This window comes from Calliopsis andreniformis, unplaced genomic scaffold (genome assembly GCF_051401765.1).
Source record: "Calliopsis andreniformis isolate RMS-2024a unplaced genomic scaffold, iyCalAndr_principal scaffold0022, whole genome shotgun sequence".
NCBI classification, from domain to species: Eukaryota; Metazoa; Arthropoda; class Insecta; order Hymenoptera; family Andrenidae; genus Calliopsis; species Calliopsis andreniformis.
This window is the reverse complement of record NW_027480432.1, coordinates 12512544-12535411: the sequence shown is the minus strand read 5'-3', so window position 1 is coordinate 12535411 and position 22868 is coordinate 12512544. Positions and strand designations below refer to the sequence as shown.

General features: G+C 31.1%; 2 protein-coding genes across 8 annotated transcripts in view; both read left to right on the top strand.

Moving 5' to 3' along the window:
- The window catches only part of LOC143187341 (aminopeptidase N), a 31511-nt gene extending 19014 nt beyond the window's left edge, over positions 1-12497 (top strand). For 2 of the 3 annotated variants that reach the window (XM_076391491.1, XM_076391490.1), the window contains exons 8-16: positions 216-342; positions 747-837; positions 1169-1352; positions 1797-2004; positions 4781-5058; positions 9707-9906; positions 10066-10242; positions 11532-12045; positions 12139-12495. In XM_076391491.1, coding sequence (XP_076247606.1) covers positions 216-342; positions 747-837; positions 1169-1352; positions 1797-2004; positions 4781-5058; positions 9707-9906; positions 10066-10242; positions 11532-11955 — 1689 coding nt within the window. In that variant the 3' untranslated portion in view covers positions 11956-12045; positions 12139-12495. Of the gene's footprint in view, positions 1-215; positions 343-746; positions 838-1168; positions 1353-1796; positions 2005-4780; positions 5059-9706; positions 9907-10065; positions 10243-11531; positions 12046-12138 lie in introns of all 3 variants that reach the window. The other variant, XM_076391489.1, reaches the window with a different exon arrangement.
- Positions 12498-13016: 519 nt separating this feature from the next.
- LOC143187342 (uncharacterized) lies at positions 13017-20762 on the top strand. 5 transcript variants are annotated; one of them, XM_076391494.1, is made up of 4 exons: positions 13017-13357; positions 13624-13698; positions 14916-15103; positions 18089-20762. In XM_076391494.1, the coding sequence occupies exons 2-4, from the start codon at positions 13650-13652 to the stop codon at positions 18182-18184; spliced, it is 333 nt and encodes a 110-aa protein (XP_076247609.1). In that variant the 5' UTR covers positions 13017-13357; positions 13624-13649; the 3' UTR covers positions 18185-20762. The 5 variants fall into 5 exon arrangements, with proteins under 5 accessions (XP_076247609.1, XP_076247608.1, XP_076247607.1 ...); XM_076391493.1 differs by having other exon boundaries at positions 13600-13698; XM_076391492.1 differs by having other exon boundaries at positions 13017-13698.
- Positions 20763-22868: the final 2106 nt, after the last annotated feature.

Genomic DNA, 22868 nt, shown 5'->3' with positions numbered 1-22868 from the left:
AATTGTTTTTCGAGTTATTAAAGAATAACTGTTTTTCGAATTATTAGTATAAAAACAGAACTGGTTCTTAGGTGATATATAATTATTGTCTCACTTATCAAAAAATTATGAATTTTAAGTTACGTGTTTTATAATTTTTTATACAAATTATTGTAATTATGCGATAAATAATTGAAAAATTTCCTCGAAATGAAATATTGAATCATTTTTTGCAGATAAATCCGAATGAAATGGAAGGAAAGTGGCCGATGACGATGTTATATTCCCTTTATTACGAATTTGGAAAGACAGTGCCCTTTTCGAGAGCTGCTGGAATTCGATTTGAAGCAACTTCTGCAAAAAGTTAATATCGACTCATTTGGATAATATACTACGATCTTACTAAATAGTAGTTAGTTTCAGTATAAAACGAAAAAATTTAACATTTTATGCAAAAAATCAAGAAAAAATTAATTTTTAATACGCGGAAATGGATTAGAATAGAACTTATTAATATTAAATATTTATAAAATTAATACAATGTTTTGTTTTACTTTGTTTTGTAATTGTAATTTAAAAACGAGATATATCATGCATACATCTATTCGCAACTTTTATTATAATGTTTCTCATATTTAAATGAGAGTAATATTAAAAATTATGTATGTCGCGTGGAGACTGTGTTAGGTTTCATGTTAATTGTTGAAGGTTAACAATAATTGAATTTAGTTAGGCAAATCTAATTGCTTAACAACTGTGTTTTTCAGCGGAACTGGTATTCCGGATGTTCAATTACACCATCGGCAAAGAGCTCTTCCGGAAGGGCGTCCGAAATTTCGTTCATCAGGATTCAGAAGAGTAGAGTAATTGCTCTCGTTAAATAGCCAGGAAGTAGATATAAAATGCAACTATAAACAATAAATAATAAAATATAATAGCTTAATTAATAATAAAATAGAGAATATATTTTTTTCCATATTATAAAATAATATATCGCCATTACAAAAAAAAAAAAAAAAAAACTCTTAATAGGATCTTATTTATAACATTTTTAATTATATTTAATTAGATTTTTCAATCAGATTTTTTATTGAATAACAAATTCCTTCCTGACTATATTTTTTTCGAGAATTGATCTCAATTTCATTTTCCCAGGTATTTTCAGTATTTTTGAATTCGATTTTTCCAGAAATTTGAGGACCTTTTTTACCGACGATATCTGGAGTCGATTAAACGAGATATCAAGTGAAAACGGCGAACTGCCAGAAGGTCTGACCATCAACAGCATCGCTGGACCATGGATTAATCGAGATAGAGTTCCATTGGTCACGGTCATCAGGGATTACGAAACTAAAATGATTACATTGAGCCAAGTATGTTGTTCAAAGAGAAGTCTCGTGGAAAGCATTGATTCTAATGTATTCCGAGAGACTCCTTTTGAAATAGAAACATTATTTTTCCAGAATTTTTAACTTGAATTCTACCACTTCTAGAGAAAAATTCCAACACACAAGAAAGTTTACATTCTTCTTATGAAGTTTTTAGAATTTATCTTAAATTTTTCGTTAACTCATTTTCTGTGTATAAATAAATGCAAAATTAATGTTTCCGTATCTTTTACCTCGAATTGTACCGACTTTAACAAAAACTTGCAGAGACAAAAATTGTTTATTTCTTTATCATAAAAATAGTAGTCCTATAAAGAAATATTTTAGACGAAAGTTATTCCAACTTCTACATAGAATAAATATTAACTAAAAAATAGACCTTCGTTAAAAAATTAAGTTAACTTTATATTTATATTTTATTTTTAATAGAAAGTCTACCTCAGAGAAGCTCCACCAGTTTCCACAGCCAAAGTTTCTTATCAATGGGATATACCAATTGTGATGATTTCACAAGATAAATTAGAATTCCACAAACCTTGTCCTTTATGGTTGACCAAATCAAACGAACCGAAAAATCTAACTATTCCAGATATCACTGATGAAAATAAATTCATTATTGTGAATCCTGAGGAAATAGGTAATGAAAATATGATAAATAATGATAATAACATTATAATATTATATAGGATGCCTCAAAAATGGTGGTACAAACGCAGAGAGGGTGGTTTTATATTAGAAAATATGTCCAAAGTATAGAATAAAATTTTGGTATGTCATGTTTCATTTTCGAAAAAATTTAATTTGAATTATAAACGGGTACAAGCGAAAGGAACTACAGTTTTGCAGCTTGAAGCGTAGATCAGGTAAAGGGAACGCTCAGAGCCCGACTATTGACTGTCTCTGTGGTAAGCTATACTTTGATACACGCGACATAGGCCGAAATTCAAAGTCAATTTTTTATAAAATGAAGTATAACATCAACAAATTTTATTTCATGTTTTCATCGTATTTTTTCATGTAGAATCACCCTCGTTCCGCTAGTGCCAACAGTTCTGAAACACCCTGCATAATAATAACAACAACAAGAATAATAATAGTAATAGTATTAAAATAATATTAGGATAATTCCGCATGAGATGGCCCACTTTTTTTAACGCACCACTACATAATAAATACAATTATTATTTCAAATACACAAACATACTTCTAAACGGAAATACATGTAGAATTAAGGGGATAGCATAGTCATGTGACTTTTCGAGACTGGCAGATCGGTATTTGCTGTTATAGTTTTCGATACAGGAATAGCATTACCTACAGACATGTGGCTGTTTAACGCGTTGGGAACGCGATTTAGAAAATTTCCCTGTCCAATATACATACTATTACAAGAGCCACCTGTATATAAGCTCGGCACAACGAAAAACCTCTAAGGATCTCATGAATAGTGGATTTACCCAGTATGCATTATTTCATCAGAAATTCCATACGTGTAACAGTGCAATTGAACAGAAAGCATTAGCAGCAACTACCAAAAATTTGAAGCAAATCGAATACTGAGTATACTGAGTTATTCTTAGCTTTCCGCACCTAGAGTATGGATTATATAGCTACATTATTATCGCAATAAATGTGAAACAGATTTCTTTTCAAATACTTGATCCAAATATTCTTGATTTTATGTGTATTTAATATTGCATAAAAATAAAACAATATACATTGCTCATAATTTATTTATTACAATGGGGTTTAAAAACTTTGTGAGATCTCGGACCTTTTGAAAAGTAGATCCACCACTACTCCCTTATAACAAATCGAAAAATGGAAATACTTTGGTAACTGAAACGATTGTACGTAGTTTGTGTCGCTTTCTGGCAACTCGTACAGTTGAATCTCAGTGTTATAAGAGCAAGAAAGTAAGGGTCACATCTGCTTTTCCTCTCTCGACTTTTCTCAGCTGTTCGATATACCGAGCTTACATACACGTGGTTTGTGCAATAGTATGTTTAGTGGAGGGGGAAATTTTCTAAGTCGCGTTCCTAACTCGACATCATAATATCTCCATCTTGCCTTTATTAGACAGTGACGTGACTGTAGGTAATGCTATTTCTGTAACAAAAATTGTAGCGAAAAGTCACGTGGCTACTCTACCCCCTTAAAGTGTGCATAAACAATTAAAAAATAATCTTTATTTTAAGGGAAAAAAAGAAGTTGCAACATGTGTAAATTGACCTGGAGAGTCTGGGTGGGATGAGTCGAATAGAAATTACGTATTTTGGAGTTAATAAAAAAAAAATTATTTATTTGTTTTTTATTAAAAAGGAAAATTAAGTATTTCCGTTTAGACAAATCTTTTCCACATTATTGCAGAAGTTTAAAAATTTGGAACATGCTTCATGGAATAATTTCTTACATTTACAACAGTATTGGTTACCACATCACACACATTTGGTATTGTCTTCTTTTTCAGACTCTTAAATTGGAGAATCTGAAAGATTTTATCTAAAGATGACTTTTATAGCCTTCCATTTGGAAGAACGTGTAACATATTTTTATACTTTTGCCGCTTAATATGTTTTAAGCATTTTTTCCCCTTTTTCTATTTTTCTTATTGTCAGAAGATATTAAAATTAGGGCACTGTATTTTTTGAATTTTCTACTTTGCTGAAGATCCAATGTAGTGGAGACTGTGTTAGTTCTATCGAATAACACGTCTAGCATGTCTATTATCGGAATTTACTAATTATTACAGAACAAAAACAAATACTAAATAGTCATTATGCACAGTTTTATGGCCAACTATCCCCTAAAAAGTAAGTTATCTATCCCAATAGTACGGAATAGATGACTTATTTGTTTATTGCATAATAACATCAACAATATTTCTAAACATTGTATTAATGCACAGCAATCGGAAGATACCATTGTTTTCTAGTAAAACGTTAGTAAATTAAGACTTACAAAGGGTGTAGAAAATTTTCGAGGATAACCAAGTACTGTATTACAAATAACTTATCTAATTTCTCAATTTTAAGCAAACAAAAGGAACAATTGTCATGGCTTATCAATATTAACTAAGATCAGAATAGATGGTGTAACATTCGAATGTATCGATATAATAAGTGCATTCCATTATTCAGTGGCAGTACTGCTTATACATAATATATGTCACATGCAATATGTATCAGCAGTACTGTCACTGAATAACAAAACGGGCCCAATATAAGCGCAAGTCATCTTACCCACAGAATCATCTCTCACAGAATTACTCTATATACATATACATATATTTAAATCAAATACATACATCACTGTTCCAAATTTTGAATCTTTAAATATTTCAAAGAACTTAAAATTTTTGAATTCCTAAACTTTTCAAATTATTTTATACCATTTAATGTATAATTTCACAGGAGTGTTTCCAGTGAACTACGACTCCTGCAACTGGAAAATGTTGTCGCAGTATTTAAGAGGTCCGAATCGAGAAATGATACCTGTTTTGACTAGAGCGAAGCTTCTCCATGATGCTTGGAATTTAGCATACTCTGGAGAGCTATGCTTCGAAATTGCGTTGAATATGACGCTATTTTTGAAAGAAGAGAGGAGCCATGTTGTTTGGGAGCCTGTTTTTATGATGATTGATCATATTGGAAGAAGAATCGAGGGATCTGAGATATATACGAAATTTGAGGTTGGATATCGTTTTGGGAAGAATTGAGAATTTCGGTACACAGGGTGTATTAAAAAAGTGGGACATTTTTGGAAGGAAGCTTTACGTACTTAGACAATGAAAAAAGTTTATGTGTGCATATGTATGCTCGGAAACGCCTGATTTTTTAGTTATATGCTATTTTATATTACGTAAAACGCAGATCCATTTTCTGCCTGCGCGTGTGCTATTCTCTTTAAGGTCGTTCTAGGCCCAGAAATATTCTGGCCCTATTGATTAATGGCTCATGGTCATGGATTTTAAGAGAACGTATCAGACCGTACGCGATATAAAATAGCGTATAACCTGAAAATTAAGCATTTCCTGACCTATGTACACGTGAACTTTCTTCATTGCTTTGTATCTAGTATTTCTCCTTCAAATATGTCCCACATTTTCTGATACGCCTTTGTATACATACATGAAGTTTAAGGTTAGGTTAGAGATATACTGAGTGAGGCATTTAAAATAGGCTATTTGAATAATTTGTTTGCTTTTCACAATAAAAAGAAAAGTCTCAGACCAAACTTGCTTAGTTTTAAGGAGCACATAATCTGGAGTCAATAATTTTTTTATAGACAGAGGCATGAAAGAAATATGAAAATTAACCTCGTTTTTTCATATGGAATGATACGGTTTTTATTTATATTCTGATAGAGTAGAGTGTTCCAAGAAGAATACAATGACCTATTAGTTGAAAATTATTCAAGATCAATTATGATGAAAGATAAATTATTTCAAGAAATGAAAGATGACTTGGGTGCTCCTCAGATTTTAAACCGCTTTCAAAGCGAAATGCCAACAAATCAGAGAAGACATGAAAGAGTGTATAACAGCGCGTTTAAACCAAACAAGTCATTCCCCCACACGAACATTCTTTCATTCAGCAGTCGATTTAAATTCATTCATAATAATTAAATTCTGCTGAAGGTAAGAGACGAACGAGTATTCACTTGCTTGGTCTAAATACACCATAAGAAGAGAACTAGTATTGTAAAATTGCACTTGAATGAAATTCGTCATGCAGTGTTCTGTGTACTGACACCCTTTATTTTATAGTATGCACCAGTGCTCAAGGTCATCATTTTGAACACTTTTTGTAGCAGTAAATATGCAAATATAAGTACACCAAGCAAACTTGATATCTGGTCACATAAGCTTTACACAGTATCCAGACCTTAAGCTTGCCTGGTATACTAATAAGTAAATTAGCGAATCGTTCGTCCGATTTCTTGAAATAATTTTAATTTATTTTCTATCGTAATTGATCTTGAATGATTTTCAACTATAGGTCATTCTATTCGTCTTGAAAGGCTCAGCTCTATCAGAATGTAAATAAAAAAAAAACCGGTATCGTTTCATTTAAAACAGGACTGTCGGATCTTTTTCTCGCCAGTACTGTTCGATCCTCACATTAAGGTCGATTCACTCATATCCATCCGTGCCCGACCGTTTTTTTCTGACGCGTGATACAGATGAGCGTCTTTCGGCGCACAATTATACATCTGTCTTTGTTATTTTCTTCTGAAAAAACAAGGAAAGAAGTTGCTTATCTGCATCAGGCCTGAATTGGATACTCATCACAACCTGTAGTCTGCCCTGATTACAATTTTTGAATGTTCGTCAATTAAATAAGTTTAATAATTTATTCTTTCAAATTAATCAAATACTAAACTGAATTATTGTCCATTTTTAAATTACTGTTACTTTGTAAAAAGAAGTCGTACACTAATCCTTTTGGAGTCATTTTAAATAGTAAATCTTCTATTTTCACAGCTTAAATTAAGTTTCCAAGAAGATGTTTCAATACTGATTGTAAGAAGCATATGGGAAAGTTTCTGTAAAAATTGTACTTTTTAAAAACCCTGAAATTGTTTGAATTTTACAATTTATTGGCCAATATCTATCTTTACTCTCCCATCTGTTTCTTAGTGCAGAGACATCTTCGTGAAAATTCAACATAAGCATGTGAAAGTAGAGGATTCACCCTTTAAAATGACTTCAGAAAAGTTACTGTACAACTTCTTTTCAGAAAGCGACAGTAATTAAATACCTGTATACCTACGTTTTTCATTACAATTATTACGACATGTTTGGTATCAGTTTCATCAGGAAAACACGACAACTCTAATACTAACACTTTTATAAAGATCTAATGAGAAATATACATAGGTATCAGTATGTTTATTAGAAGATAATCCACTGTTTTTTATGATGGTCCCCCGTAATGCGTCTTTCAAGACGTTCAACTCGACAACACATCAGGGTCATAAAAAAGGGTCTGCTTAGCCTGATTTCAAGAGGTCTTTCGTCGGCTTTTTTGGGTACTGCCGAAGTATTGTATGCCAGGAAAAAGATGGAATTAAGATATTTTTTTCTCACTTTAACCTTTAAATACATATCGATGTACACAGCCCGCGCGGAGACATACATTTGCAAATCACGGTTCGATTTAAATCACTGCCATGCACCTTCTATTCATTCTAAAACATTAATTGTAGTTACAAATAATAATTATTTTAACATTAAGGATAATATACAGATGCATATGTACAAGTTATACAAGTGATGCATAGTTAGGAGGTGATAAAAGATCCAAATTGAAGCATAAAATGCACTATAGCATAGTACTCAGTTGCAACATAGTTGCAACATAACATAATTGCCTTAATTTTGTAATAGTAATGTCTTAAAATAACATATCCATATGCTAAACTAACAATCAGAGAATTCTGCAATTTTACAGATGTATTGAAAAGCTGAGATAAAGTAAAATACAACTTTGTTGTATCTGTTACGGTTTACTTCTATAAAGCTTTAAAAATTTGAGAATGTTGTTGAAAATAGAACGCGAATTTGAAAATAGGTCGAGTTTTAACTCGAAATTCAGATCACGAGATTGCAAAATCACGGCCCGAGAAATGACCTCAAAGTATGCGATTTTGTGGCTTTGAACAAAAGAAACCTGTAGTAAAATTCCATCTGGTGCGAGGGTTCAAAGCTTCACGCCTAAGAAAAATCCGAAGATGTAAGCGATACTCTAACTAGCAGGTGTTTCCCAAGACATTTGGCGATTGAACAATTAAGAGGGAAGTGTAGTTCGAATGCGTCCTAACCTGCTAGAGTATCCTAATTCTGTTTTTTCCTGTCGCACGTGTACCCTGGCAGTGCCAAATGAAATTTATGGCTTGTTCCTCGTTATGCTGTACTGAGGACAAAGGACAAAAAAAGTAGTATAACAGTGCCGTAAAAGAGCAGCGGACAGTTCCAATGTGCGGCTCTTTTACGAGACAGTACTGTATTCATGTACAAGCCAGAGCTACGTACATGGTGTCTCTAAACATGCGGGGCATATTTGGAGAATAGCTTCTAAATGTGAAAACAATGAAGAAAGTTTATATGCATATATTCCATTCCGGATAGAAACGCCTAGTTTTTTAGTTATACACTATTTTATATTGCCTAAAATTCTGGACCCTTATTTGCCTGCACGGTGTACTATCCTCTTTAAGAGCCTACTAGACCGAGAAATGTTCTGTTCCTTTAACTGAGTGGTGTACGGTCAGAAATCTTTAAAAAAGTGTCACACCGTCCGCAACGTGAAATAGGGTATACATAAAAAATAAAACATTTTAGAACATATGTACATATGAACTTTTTTTTATTGTCTTCATGCCTAGAATCTATCCTCCAAAAATGTCCCACATGTTTGGAAGCAACCTATACATATACAAGGCATAAACGATATGTATACGTGGTAATATTATAAGGCTGCTAGAAGAGCTCAGATGGAACACAAAATTTCCTATGATTAAAGTAAATATACCTACAAAATAATAATTAAAGGATTTTGTAATTTTATAGAGGTATTGAAAGGCAGAAGTAGAATAAAAACGTCATAATATATATTTTGTTTTTTTTTGCGGTTAAAATTTTATAAAGCTTTCAAAATCTGAAATGTTCGTAGAAAATAGATCTCGGCTTTTTAAAACTTTATAAAAATAAAACTGTAAGAGTTAAAAAAAATGTATTTTATTCTATTTCTGCCCTTCAATGTATTTGCAAAATTACAGAATTTTCTGATTGTTAGTTTAGTAGAATATAAGTACGTTAACTTTCAGGAATTATTATTGCAAAGTGGAAGCAGATCGCACATTATGTCACAAGACTGTTTGTATTCCATTTGAGCTCGCCTACTATTCTTTAAAATATTACTGCGTATATTGTTTACACCTTGTATACAGCTCTCTCTCACTCGAGAGAGAAAATTGTCCCTTAAAAACAAACAAGTTTGGTTTCACACTTCTTTCTGTATTGTGAAAAACAAACTACTTATTAAGGTGACCTGTTTTAGATGCCTCAGCTTATACATATACAAAATTTAAGGTTCGATTAGATTTTGAGAAGAATCGAGGGATCTGATATCCTCAGTTTGATGTTATTCTTTTACTATATTATCTATACAGTTTTTATCTATCTATATAAATAATTATATTTTGTAGTATTTTTCCCAAATGTAATTATTAAAATATTTTTTACAATACAATTATCTAAACTATCTTTAAAAAATATAATTAAATGAAGAAATCCTCATGAAGAAATGACGATTTTTTTTCTATTATTATTTTAGGCGTACATTCGCACTTTACTGAAGCCCTTGTACATGGAACTCAATAAAACTTCGCAAGACGAAGGCCCAGCTTGGAAAATTCATATGCGAGCTTTGACGAAGAATTTTCTCTGTCGTGCCGGCTACGAACCTTGTGTTACGGAGGCGAGAGAACAATATAAAAAATGGCTGACTGATGAGGAGCCTGACAAAGGAAATCCGTTTGTACTTTGCTTATATATGGTTTTGCCTTTTCTATAGTTAAATAAATAGTATTTTTCCAGTCAAATACTGTTTATCCACTTTTATTATTTGTTTAACATGCATATTTAATTAATAAAATAAAGATAACTAGATTTATTATTTTTCTGATTTTATAGGGTAGCCAACGAATTTATTTGTCCTGTGTTTAAATGGGGCACCGAAGAGGAATGGGAGTTTGGACTCCAGCGTGTCATAAATTTCCCTCAGAGTAGCCCAGAAAGGAAACAGAATGAACGCACGTATCTTTTGAAATCATTGGCTGGTTGTCCGAAGGATACGTACAAGATTGAAAGGTATTTGATATAATGTAATGTTAGGTATCAACAGGTGTGCATTCTTTAATTTAAGTATGTACATATATATTTGTATATAGAGCGTTCGACGACACATATCAGAAATTTTAAGGAGTAATTCTACATGCTAAAATGAGACAAAAATGAAGATATGTAAATAAAATTGCGCTTGAGGTTTCGTTTCCGAATTGTTGGGGAGACGCCTAAAGTACTCGTGAAATGTATCTGACTCGAGACATATTCTACTGGTCTTGCTGTGTCTGACTTGGGCCTTATTTTACTAGTTCTGTTGTGTCTGACTTGACTAATGCACGTCGTATCGGCAGTAAAATAAGTCCCTAGTCGGACGTATTTCACACGTAGTTTACGTATTTTTTATAACAATTCATACATTAAATGCCACCTCCGACAATACTGAATGGTATTGTGTGATGTAAACGGAATGTGAAACAAAATAGGCTTGCCACTTAACGTGTTAATAACTCGTAACCGAAACCCTAAACACAGTTTCATCTATCTCCACTTTCATCTTATTTTAGCATTTAGAATTAGCCCTTAAAATTTCTGACACCTGTTGTCGAACACATGGTAGAGTACCCCAATTGAAGCACAAAATGTCTGATAATATAGTACCCAATCGTGTACATATACGGGATAAAATATACAGAATGTATCAGAACTGATGGCACAAGAAGAAAGGTGTAGAATAAAAATTTGTAATATTACACTTTGTTTTCGAGAAAATTGACTTTGAATTTTGACTGAGTACAAGTGTACCAAACTACAGTTTTAGACGTTTTAAGGGTGCAACACGATTTTAATGTTATGCCCTATTGTTCAGAAACACTCTGTATATAAAATACATTGTAACTTGGAAATAAGGTCGTATCGCCGTATCGGGGATATATTTATCTGAACCTGTTTTTTAGTTTAGTGTCCTCAACCCACCCCTGCCATACTTCCTGCATACAACATAACACACTGTATATTAACACTAGAACTACCAAACAAGTCAAAATGACCCGCACAGCTATTTTTAATTTACGATTTATTCTAAGAAAACTTTAAGTTTATTATCAACTAATACCGAATAAAATTGAAGAAATGTCTATATATTTGTACATGAATTCTATTTTCTTTAATTATGCATTATTTGTGCTCCTATGATTTTGAAACAAATGCATACATTTACTGTCGGTAGTTCTAGTGTTAATAATCAAGAATTTAAATATTCCTTTTTCTAAAAACCTCTTCTCTCGGTTGTTAAATCATTACTCTATAAATTTCAGACTCCTAAACGTCTCGATCTTAGACCAAAATGGAGATTTCACAGACTCCGATATCCATTTAATATTCAGCACACTTTCCACTGGTTCAGCTGGCTATACAACTCTATTTAATTTTCTAAATAACCATTGGGATGTCGTCAAACAGAGATTCGAAGGCAAAAGACTCCTCTGGGATGGAATAATAAACTCTGCCACGTCTTCCTTCAATTCTCAGCAAGGTCTAGATATGGTTTCGAAATTGTATTTAAATCGAAAAGGGGAATTCGACACGGCTGAGCATATTGTGCAAAAAGCTCTGAAAATTATTGCACAAGAAACAGAGTGGAGTGACAAGAATCTTCCTATAATCGAGGCTTGGCTTGATGAAAATTTGCCGAAAGAAGAACTGGAAAAGATTCTGGAATTTAAGAAACAGGATTTATGAAAATTTTCATATTATTTTATTTCTTTTTTGCATGGAGAAATGGACAAATCGAAAATATATAAAAAATTCGAGAACACAAAAATACTCTAGGTAAGTTGTTTCGCAAATATACAGATTTAAATTATGAAATTCTTGAATTTTTCTATGTATGAGTAACATTTAAAAAATTTTAAATATTTCCAGACTTTTCTCTAAAAAATTCTTACGAGAGATGTATGTATAATAGTAGTACAAAAAATAAAACTAAAATAATTTAATTAAACTTTGGTAGAAAAGTATGGGCTTGGTTCAAATACTTTAATTCCTATTTAAAACACTATAATTTCCATCTGAAAAATGTACCTTTCGAACAATTTTTAGAACACTCTTTGGACCTTACAATTTTGTAATAATATTAATATATTTTCCAAGAGATTTATATAGTTTGTGTTCGATTAAATGTTATAATAATACTTCAAGCTTTTGTATATATCTACTTGTAACAAATATTGTAATCCCATGGATTTTGAATAATAAAAGACTCTTCTAATATTCCAAACTATATTATCTCTATATTTTTAATATAAATTAATTCTATCGGATTGTTTATGATTGCTTCGCCGCATTGCTATTACATTGTTACAGATGTAAAATAAATTGAATTATGTAGCGAAATAATTTTCTTTTGACCTGTATTGATCGAATTTTCATATTTGTGAAAATTATAGTCTTATGTCATATTATATGTACATGTACACACACATATTCATACATACATTATATGTATATACAACTATAACTATAACAATAATAAAGGCCAGGTTTACTCATGAATCGTTTATTTATTCTACAAAATTAAAAATTTTGTAAAATCACAAAATAGAAAATATGGTAAAAATGGTAGTATCATAGAATTATAAAATGATAAAATTACAAAACTGTAAAATCCGAAAATGGCAAAAAGATAAAATACTGTAATTGAAAAATAGTAAAAAAGATAGAATGGTAAAATTGTAAAATGGTAAACATTGGAGAAAATGGTAATAGTTTCAAGAACAGAAATTAGTTTCATAATATTAGTATCTGATATTTTAACTTTCTGATAGTTTCATGATATTTTAACTGTTATATATGTTTGTTTCAATTATCATCGATAAATTTAATTGAAGGAATATTTTAATAATATTAGATAGATATTAGAGAACATATAGTTAATTTCTATAACTATCTCTATCCGTATCGAAAAAATGTATGTGTAATTTAAAAGGGCTATGTGCATAGAGTAAATACATAAGAAAAACGAAGAAGAAGAAGAAGAACAAGAAGAAGAGGAAGAAGAAGAAGAAGAAGAGAGAAGCGGTGTCGAGAAACAATAGTAGAAAAGTGGGGAGAAACAAATTGCTTTCCGACTCTTCAGCTGATTGTGAGTTCACGTGTGGCATTGCAGTAGAAAACTAATTGCGTTGCACCTGTACGAAGCAACTACTTGACCACAAATTCAGTTTAGATAATACTATCTAATATAGACTTTTCTTATTTTTCCTTGTGTTTTAAAATCACAACTCATTCCTTCAAAGAAAATTTATTCTCTGATAAGAGTATAGAAGTGAGCTTTCAATTTCTTTCCTATTTATTTTCATATTTATTTGTACACCTTGTACACAGTAAGTATACTGTTTCTTACGTCAGATCGAAAAAAACCGGAAGTTGATCACATGAGTCGAGGATCCATTTCCAGTTGGCAGGATTATGGGCGCAGGAGTTGTGAGTATATTCTCTTATTTCTAACAATTTTATTATTAAAAAAGCAAAAAAATCTCATAAGAAAACTGCGAATTTTTTGCAATTTTATATTTTCATCTTTCAAAAACTATAATTTCCATTCTACTTTTTCTATTTTCTGTATTTTTTAATAGTATATGAATTCTGTAATTTTGTAAACGTTTGAAATTTTCACAAATGCATAAACATTCGCAGTCTACTCATAACATAAACAATTGGTCCTTGATAATTTTTGAAAGAAAAAATTTCTGAAAAAGAAAACAAACAATGCTATAATATCTTTAAAATTCTTTTTCTATTAATATTAAAGATTTCACTAAATTTTGAACTTGTTTAAAAATAAAGCTTCTTCAGTTTTTGAAACTTTGTATCAAAATTTAATCAATCTTGTTCAGTTAATTAATTTTTAACAAAATATTCATTACAGTGTTAGTATTACTTTTTTTAATATTCATTATAATTAAAATAATAGTAAATAATCGTCAAAATTTATTCTTTCATTCTCTAAAATTGTCTAAAACATATTTCTTTAAAATTCTTAAATTCATTAAACATTTTCATTTTTATAATAATATATTCACCATGGCAAAAGATTGTAATAACAATAATAAAGAATCGTAAAAATAATAATAGAAAATCGTAAAAAATTTGCTGTTTGACACTAATGTGTAAAGGATCCAACATCACGTAACAAAAGGTGTACCTGACAATGGTCAGTTTCGAAGAGCGTCTTATCGCGCACAACTGTAGGTACATACGTTCAATTTAAATACGTAATCTTCTGAAGCACTGAAGCAACCTTCAGCCATGTTGCACGCGTTATCATTGCTATATCTTTAGATGACATAATGAATTATTGAAATGCAAGCATGAATTTGCTTCCGACAAACTTATCCTTTTTTCAGTGTAAAACAAAACATTCTATATTTTATTTGTGGCTTAGTAGGTGTTTTGTATTTTATTGTGTTTCACATTTTAAATTCTATATTTTAAATTTTGTATTTTATACTTTTTTTCTTCGATTTTTATAAATAATTTTGACACAAATGAAAATACTTATATACTTGTATTAAATATAAGCTTCTTTATTTAAAGTTTTGTCCTGAATTTTTATGAATAATTTATGACACCCAAATACACAATATAAGTGTTTATTTTTAACATTTGTTTTTCTTGAATTTAGTAAATAATTTTCACAGCTCAAAGTATGCCACAACTCAGCGGTGGTCCGACGGAATTCATGACGAGAGATGATATTATATATAGAAGAGATGATGGTTGTTTTTTGTCGTACACAAAGATAGGAGCCATCATCGTGGTTTTTATCATTGCTATCACTGCAGCAGGAGTCCTTGGATGGTATATCAATTCTTTATCCAAGAAAAAAGTAAGTCAAGTTATTTAAATTTATTTAATTAAATCCAATTGAATTGACAAAGGTATGCTATAGATGTACAGAAACTGTGCACCAAGATATATTTATTAAATAAATACATTGCAATTTTTTTTAAAAAGACAAAGAAAACAGTCGCAATTTTTAACAAAAAAAGATAAAAAAAATAAAAAAAATAAAAGTAATAATAAACATTACAAGGAAAGTTACAATTATTAACAAAAAAATGATAATAAAAATTTCGAAAACAAGACAATTTAAAGAAAAATTTAGTGAAAAAAAAGAAAGAAGTTACAGAAATTTCACACAAGATTTGACTTCATGTCCCGACAGAAGGAAATTCGTACTCTTACGCCTTTTCACCTAAGACACTGGTTTTTAACCAATATTTCACGAAATTTGTCGTGATTTCTTTTGCTTCTAAATATTTTAATTTATTAGAAATTATAAAAATAATAATTTATTTCCATTTTATAATTCATATATAACAAGAAGTAATACTTGTAAATCTTATACAGTAAAAATTAGGTAACTGTCTGAGATAATCCATTGTCAACAGATCGTACTCTACAAATGAAATATTCAAAAACAACCCTTGAAGAAAATTAGATGTTTGTCCAAGAAGATTACTCATCTGTATCCAAAAAAATACTTAGAATTTTGTTACAGTTTTTTCAACATCTTATTTATGCGAATAGTGTTTCTCGACATTGACCAGTGTAAAAACTAAAAAATGGATAAAGTTTGCTAATATAGAAGAAAATATTAGGGTAACTATATCTCAGATCAGACTTGATATTGTTCACATATGTAAAAACCACCAGATGAAAATATCTTATTAAAAGTATTATTAATCTTTTTTGTTACTTGAGGTAATATACTTTCACATTTATCCTCTATTTTGTTACTTTGATTTTCTGCATGTCTCTTTTTATTGTTAATTTTAAGATTTTATTGAATTACATAAATATTAGTTATTGCTTTACAGAAAAAATACATAAAAACTTAATAGTGTTCGACTTTTCTAAAAACGTTAAGAACTACTAACCTAAAGCATACCACTTCATTCAGAAAATTAACGTTTCTACAGGGTGTTTCCAAATTCGTGGAAAAACTCGGAGATGTAGGTAGAAAACAAGAAAATAAACCGAAAACTTCATATGCAATATTCTCGGAAACGCTTAGTTTCTTAGTTATACACGATTTTATATTTCGTAAAATACCGATGTAACAGTGACCCATCCCCTTTAAGGTCAGTGTCCAGGCTTCGACGAGGCCTCGAGCTTTTAAAGATCTAGGCATTTCTGAGCCTAAATGAGCCCAGAGCTCATAAACGCGTATCGAGAGATACTTCATCGAATGGGAAAACATACTTTCTAATTGAAAATACTATTGATATTTATCTACGATTAAGCGGCTGCTTTGGCATTTTTAGAAAGTCGAAAATTTCGTTTTCTCATAAAGGGATAGCTTGAACCTCTTTAAATAACATGGAAAAGATTTCATACTAATATATTAAAAATGAAATTCGGTTTGAATGTACTGTCATTTCTCAAAATGTTTCACAATGTATTTTTACATGTAAACTTTTAACGCCACTCCGATTAAAGTATTAAAGAAGAACGCTATGTGTGAATAATGACTTACTATAGGTTTATAATCGATGTTCGAAATAGCCTCTACCCTCACGCAAACATATCTCTAGGCTTTTCCGAAAGGATTCTTGAATTTTCAGAAACATTTTGAGAAATGACAGGGCATTCAAACCGAATTTCATTTTTAATATTTTAGTATGAAATCTTTTCCACGTTCTTTAAAAAGGTTCAAGCTATCCATTTATGAGAAAGCAAAATTTTCGACTTTCTAAAAATGCCAAAGCAGCCCCTTAATCGTAGATAAATATCAATAGTATTTTCAATTAGAAAGTATGTTTTCCCATTCGATGAAGTATCTCTCGACACGCGTTGCGAATCGCCAGAGACTCACTTAGGCCCAGAAATGCCTAGATCTTTAAAAGCTCGAGGTCTCGTCGAAGCCTGGACACTGACCTTAAAGGGGATGGGTCACTGTTACATCGGTATTTTATGAAATATAAAATCGTGTATAACTAACAAACTAAGCGTTTCCGAGAATATTGCATATGAAGTTTTCGGTTTATTTTCTTGTTTTCTACCTACATCTCCGAGTTTTTCCACGAATTTAGAAACACCCTGTATAGTCGACATTTATCCATAGAAACATTTTCAATAGACCTTCAATATTTACTTCCTCGAAAAAATCTTGGTACACAGTTTAGTATTTTTAAGCATACTCTTGTAAGATGTTTAAACTAAAACTAATATAAATCACATAGATTTTACGAGAAGAAAAAAGACAATACTAAAAATTGTCACTTTTTGATCTCTGTTGGAAAAGAAAAATTCTTTTACAACATGATTCTACACATCTTAAGGAGTAAGGAATAAAAATTGTAATAGTCATATTAACTGGAAATAACTGTGGGAAGTTTGATTTCGATACATTTTATTAGGAAAGAATTTCTTGTTATAATAGTATTAATTTATTATAATGGTACTTTTTATTATGTTTTTATTTTCATTAAACATAAATACATCATAATCGTAATAAATAATCTTCGGCATGTTTTTCTAAATGATTATTTTACTGAAAGACCACAATTTAAAGATTATGAGACCAAGAAATACAACTACATAAATGAAGTACATCCACAATAATCATATTCTTACCTAATTGCATTTTTCATAATTTTGCCATCATTTCTGAGTAAAATAACTATTACATTTTTACTTCCTTATACCTTAAGGTGTATAGAATCATGCTCTGAAGAAAGTTTTCTTTTCCAGCGGGGAACAAAAGTTAACAATTTTTAACATTGTTCAGTATTTCAATGGTAAAACTTGTAAATAAATAATAAATAAAACTCAATCTAAGTAAGTGCATAATTTCAAGTAAGTGCAGGATGGAACAACTTCGATCGGAGAAGCTACTCAGCTACTCAAGAGAGAGCTAGACGTTTGTATATCCAATATCTCCTGGGGAACAATGGAACAATAAAAAACTAAGGCAGATTTATTAATCTACTGGCCTTGGTAACCGAAGATTAATATCCTAATTAAGTTGACAAGCCAGAAATTGAATTTCTCGTCTTCTGTGGATAAAAATAATGCCAAACATAACGTATGCGATTTCACGGTTATTTATAACTGAAATTTTATGAGAGTTTCTCACAAATTTTTTATAATTATTCATAAGTGAAATTTTATGAGAATTTCTCAGAAGTTCTTTAAAATTATTTATAAATGAAATTTTATGAGAATTTCTCACAAATTTTTTACAATTATTTATAAGTGAAATTTTATAAGAATTCTCTTATAATAGACTTTTGGGTCAGTTGTGTCACTGACAGTCGAATTTGCATATGGATATTATATGTATGTACATAGATATATTGTATGTATGCATATACAGGGTGTTCCCAAATATATGTCAATACTTCAGAAGCTAAATCTACATACTAAAATAAGCAAAAAATGTCATATGAATATATGTCCTATATATCTTGCTACTCAAGTTATGGATGATTTAAAAAAATGTTCGAAATGTACTGCACACCTTACAATTAGCCTGGCACTGGCCCGAAAATATCAAGTGTTCCTCGAGTAATCTCAAATCCATTTTATATCCTTTGTTGCAATTCGTGCACATTATTTACATTATTCAAATTTTAAATGGATCCAAAGATAAAAATCTAATGGATGACAAACACTTTCCAACATTTTCTCTAATCATTAGTAACTCGATAAGTAAAGTATGTAGAACATATGTTCATGTAACATTTTTTACTTGTAGTGTATAGATTCAGTCTCTGAAGTATTCACACGTATTTTTGAAACACTCTATATACATATATTTCGTATTTTAATGGGGAGAACTTGTCATCCTTTCATTGAATTACGTTTTTTTTAAAATTAAGACTCTTTTTGGTAATTTTTATTCACTCTCTTTCACTAAATTTTTTCCCTAAAATTTTTCCTTATTTTTATTAAGAAAACTAAATTTTAAGTTAAATTTAAAAAAGGATTAAAAAATAATATTAACATCTTCCTTATGTTCTCCCAATTAAAATGACGTCAGACATCATGTGAATCGAAAAGTTGAAAATTTAAAAATTCAATTTGAAGCTTCGTAAACGCATAGAAGAGCTGTTATTAGATTCTAATCGTTAAAATGACGTCTGTAACTAAGGTATTATACACTGTTGGGTATCATACACTGATACTCACAGTGTTTTCAAACATATGGTACATTCTTAGACGATACATTCTAATCACGAAGATAATAAGAAAAGTTAGTGTGCAGATATGACATATCTCTGGAAACGCTTAGTACTTTAGTTATACACTATTTTACATTGCATACGGTATGATGCTTTCTTTAAGATTCATCACTGTACGCCATTCATTTAAAAGGCCGAAATATTCACACTATCCGTCATTGAATTACGTTTTTTTAAAATTAAGACTCTTTTTGTAATTTTTATTCACTCTCTTTCACTAAATTTTTAGAATCCGGCGCAGCGGTAAGCTAGCCTCCATTAAATATTTTTCCAATCGGTTTTAGATGATGCCCGTCATGTAATCGCTTGCTGGTATTCACAGTGCGCTGGTGCAAAGGCTAGCCTGCCACTCGCTAGACGGATAGTATGAATCAGTCATAAAAGGAATGTTACACCGTGCAGGCAAGTAATAGGTCAGCGTTTTAGGCAATATAAAATAAACATGTATCTAAAAAATTATGCGTCTCCAAACGTACATGCATATGAACTCTTTTTATTGTCTGCGTATGTAGATTGTAGAACCTACCCTGCAAAAATGTCCCACATTTTCTGAAGCATCCTGTATAGAAGTCTGTGGTTAGCAGCCTAGTATATCATGTAGAAGTCTGTATGTGTGGCCGTTTGAATTGTGACATCTTTGAGAAAAAACCACATGCACCGCAGAGCGAGTTAAATGATACTAAGCTTAACCAATTCACATGTATGCCCATTCTCCTATAATTTGCAGTATCTGATAAAAAATACAAGGCAGAAATACAAATTAATGAGAAATGTCGTCTGACTCGTTTGCAAGCCATGTACACTGTTATCTCGCAGAAAATTAGCTACAAATAGTGTTTCAATTATGCATGTGAATGGAAAACCTGTGGTAGTGGGAGGCTTAGAGCATGTATACCTGGAGGCATCACGGACTACTATCGAAAGCTTAGATCAGCGATGCTCAAGTAGCTCCGAAGCGAGCGCAAGCAGCCCAGAACGCCTGGGATTGCCCACGAGCGGTTTCAAAACCGACTCCGTTAGTAGAGTGGAGAACCGTCGAAATAGTAGTTAGGTAGGAACGTGCGACCTGTTCGGTCACAATAATACTTGCCATACTAGCACAGAATTTTTGGTATCCACCGCCAAATTGTTTATTGAAGACATAATCCACAGTCGTCGTTCCTTTCACACAACTCTTTTTGCATCCGAATTAAAAGCATTAATTTTCGACTTCTTCGTAAGAATTATATTTTTCCAGATAAAGTATAACGACAAATGTTATTTAATTTATTAAATAATATTAAACATTAAACTATATTCTGTGTATATAAATTTTAAACATTTAAAATCCATGAATTTTACTTTATATGAAAAAAATCAAGCTATCCACTACATGTACAGTTTAAAGTGACAGTAACTGTAAATAAAAATAATATATCGTATGAAGAAACCCTTTATTAATGAAGATGCAGTCATTAATAGTATCTACATATTCGAACTATTTTCACCAGTGCCACAATCGAAAAGTGAATTATTATCTGCCGCGTACCCTTCATTTTTTTTAACCTCTTGATCTATAACAAGTCAGACTCATGCACTTTTTTCAGTAGTTTCGCTGCGGAATACGTGATAACGCGTGATGAGAATGTTTTGCAAATAACCGATCACACACTATCGCGGTACCTTTTCAGGATACCCTAACTTTTTTTGCAATAACACGATCATAACTAATATTCCCTTCTTCAGAATTTTTGGAACATAAAGTAATTCTTCTTAACAACGCTTTAAAAGATTAGTGAACTCCCAAATGCTATACGACTTTTTTGTATACATATAACGATAGGAATAAGCATTCTTTTGTTTGGAAATATTTTGTACAAAAATGGACTGTATTGTAAAAGTAATTTCACATTATAACATTTTCTACGAAAGATATGGTCTCAAATATTAAAATATCTTTTTCTATAAAGCAATTAGGCATAATGGTCTCCGAGATTCCTAACTATTCTCTAGTAAAGTGAATTATAATGTTTCATTATTATTTCGAAAACTATTTTTAATAATAATAATTATATATTATAGTTTAAAATTCAAGAGGAAAATCCTTAGCACATGCACTCTTTCAAAGTTTACAGCAGATTATTCTTACACTAAAAGAAAGAAATTTTTATTACACTTCGCATATTTTGGCTAGCAGTTACAGTTTTGGATATTACATTAACAATGACTCTTATCATCTTGACTTGTATTGTTCCATTATCGCAGAACCGTTCATTATTATGGTATTTACCAGTGCGCTCAGTGGCTGTATACCGTAGGTAAAGTTTTCTGATTCGTAGTGTAAAATACGTTCTCAATATCGAAGAATTTTGTTTTCTTTTCCTCGCAAAGAACGGATTCTTAAACGCATGCATTACACATAATGAATAACAATAGAATTTGTACTCTTTACAAAACAATATTAAAATTGTCATTATTTGAAATATTTGTATTCCTTTCTTCTTACTAAAGTCGGCGCCATATTTGCCTTTCGTCTGCCCGGATTGACCTAAATTAAAAAATCAAAAGGAGCCAAATGTTTTAAACTACTACGTCCATTTACCACCGTTGAAATTTCCCGAAATCTTCAAGTTTGTCACGAAAGTAAAATCAATGTTTAGTTTCACATATGTTTGCGAACAACTTTTTTCTTCTATGAAAAGTGCGAATACTGCTCACAGAAGCAGATTATTAAATGTAAATTTAATATATTGTTTTTAGTTCGTCAGAATTTATTCGACAAACAGTTTCGAAGATCTGGGGAAAATTCATGTTATGTAACACTTGTTATTAATACTGATACTGTAAATATCACTAGCAGTAGCAGTGGTGGTGGTGGTGGTAGTGGTAATGGTAGTGTTAGTAGAAGCAGCACTGATAGTGGTAACATTATACATATTTAGAAATAAGTACTGTAATTAGAAGTTAAAAGAGCGAAAGAGATAAATCTTACTAACGAGGAACTGTAAAGACCACAAAACTTTCCACAGCTACTACAACAGATCTTTACAGATTGACGAAAATTACAAATCAGCTCTTTTCAGAGCTTATTTTGTTCAGGTGCACTCAAAATTAATAAATACAGGATAACTTATTATTTCTGTTTCACGCGAAGTCTCGTAAAACGCATTGCACCTAAGATATTCCACGAGACTTCTCGTGGAACGCAAATAGTGCGCGTCTTTGATGGGTCTTTTACGTCCATCGTGAGCATACTTGTAGTTATAACACGCATTGACATATACATATTTGCAAAGGACTCTACTCTACGCCCATTCCGTATAGAGTGGGAAAACCACTCGGCCTAAGCTGTCCGTAGTCTTCTACTCTGCCAGGAAAGTACATAGTGTAGTACATCCATATCTACCAGCGTAGCTAATTTGC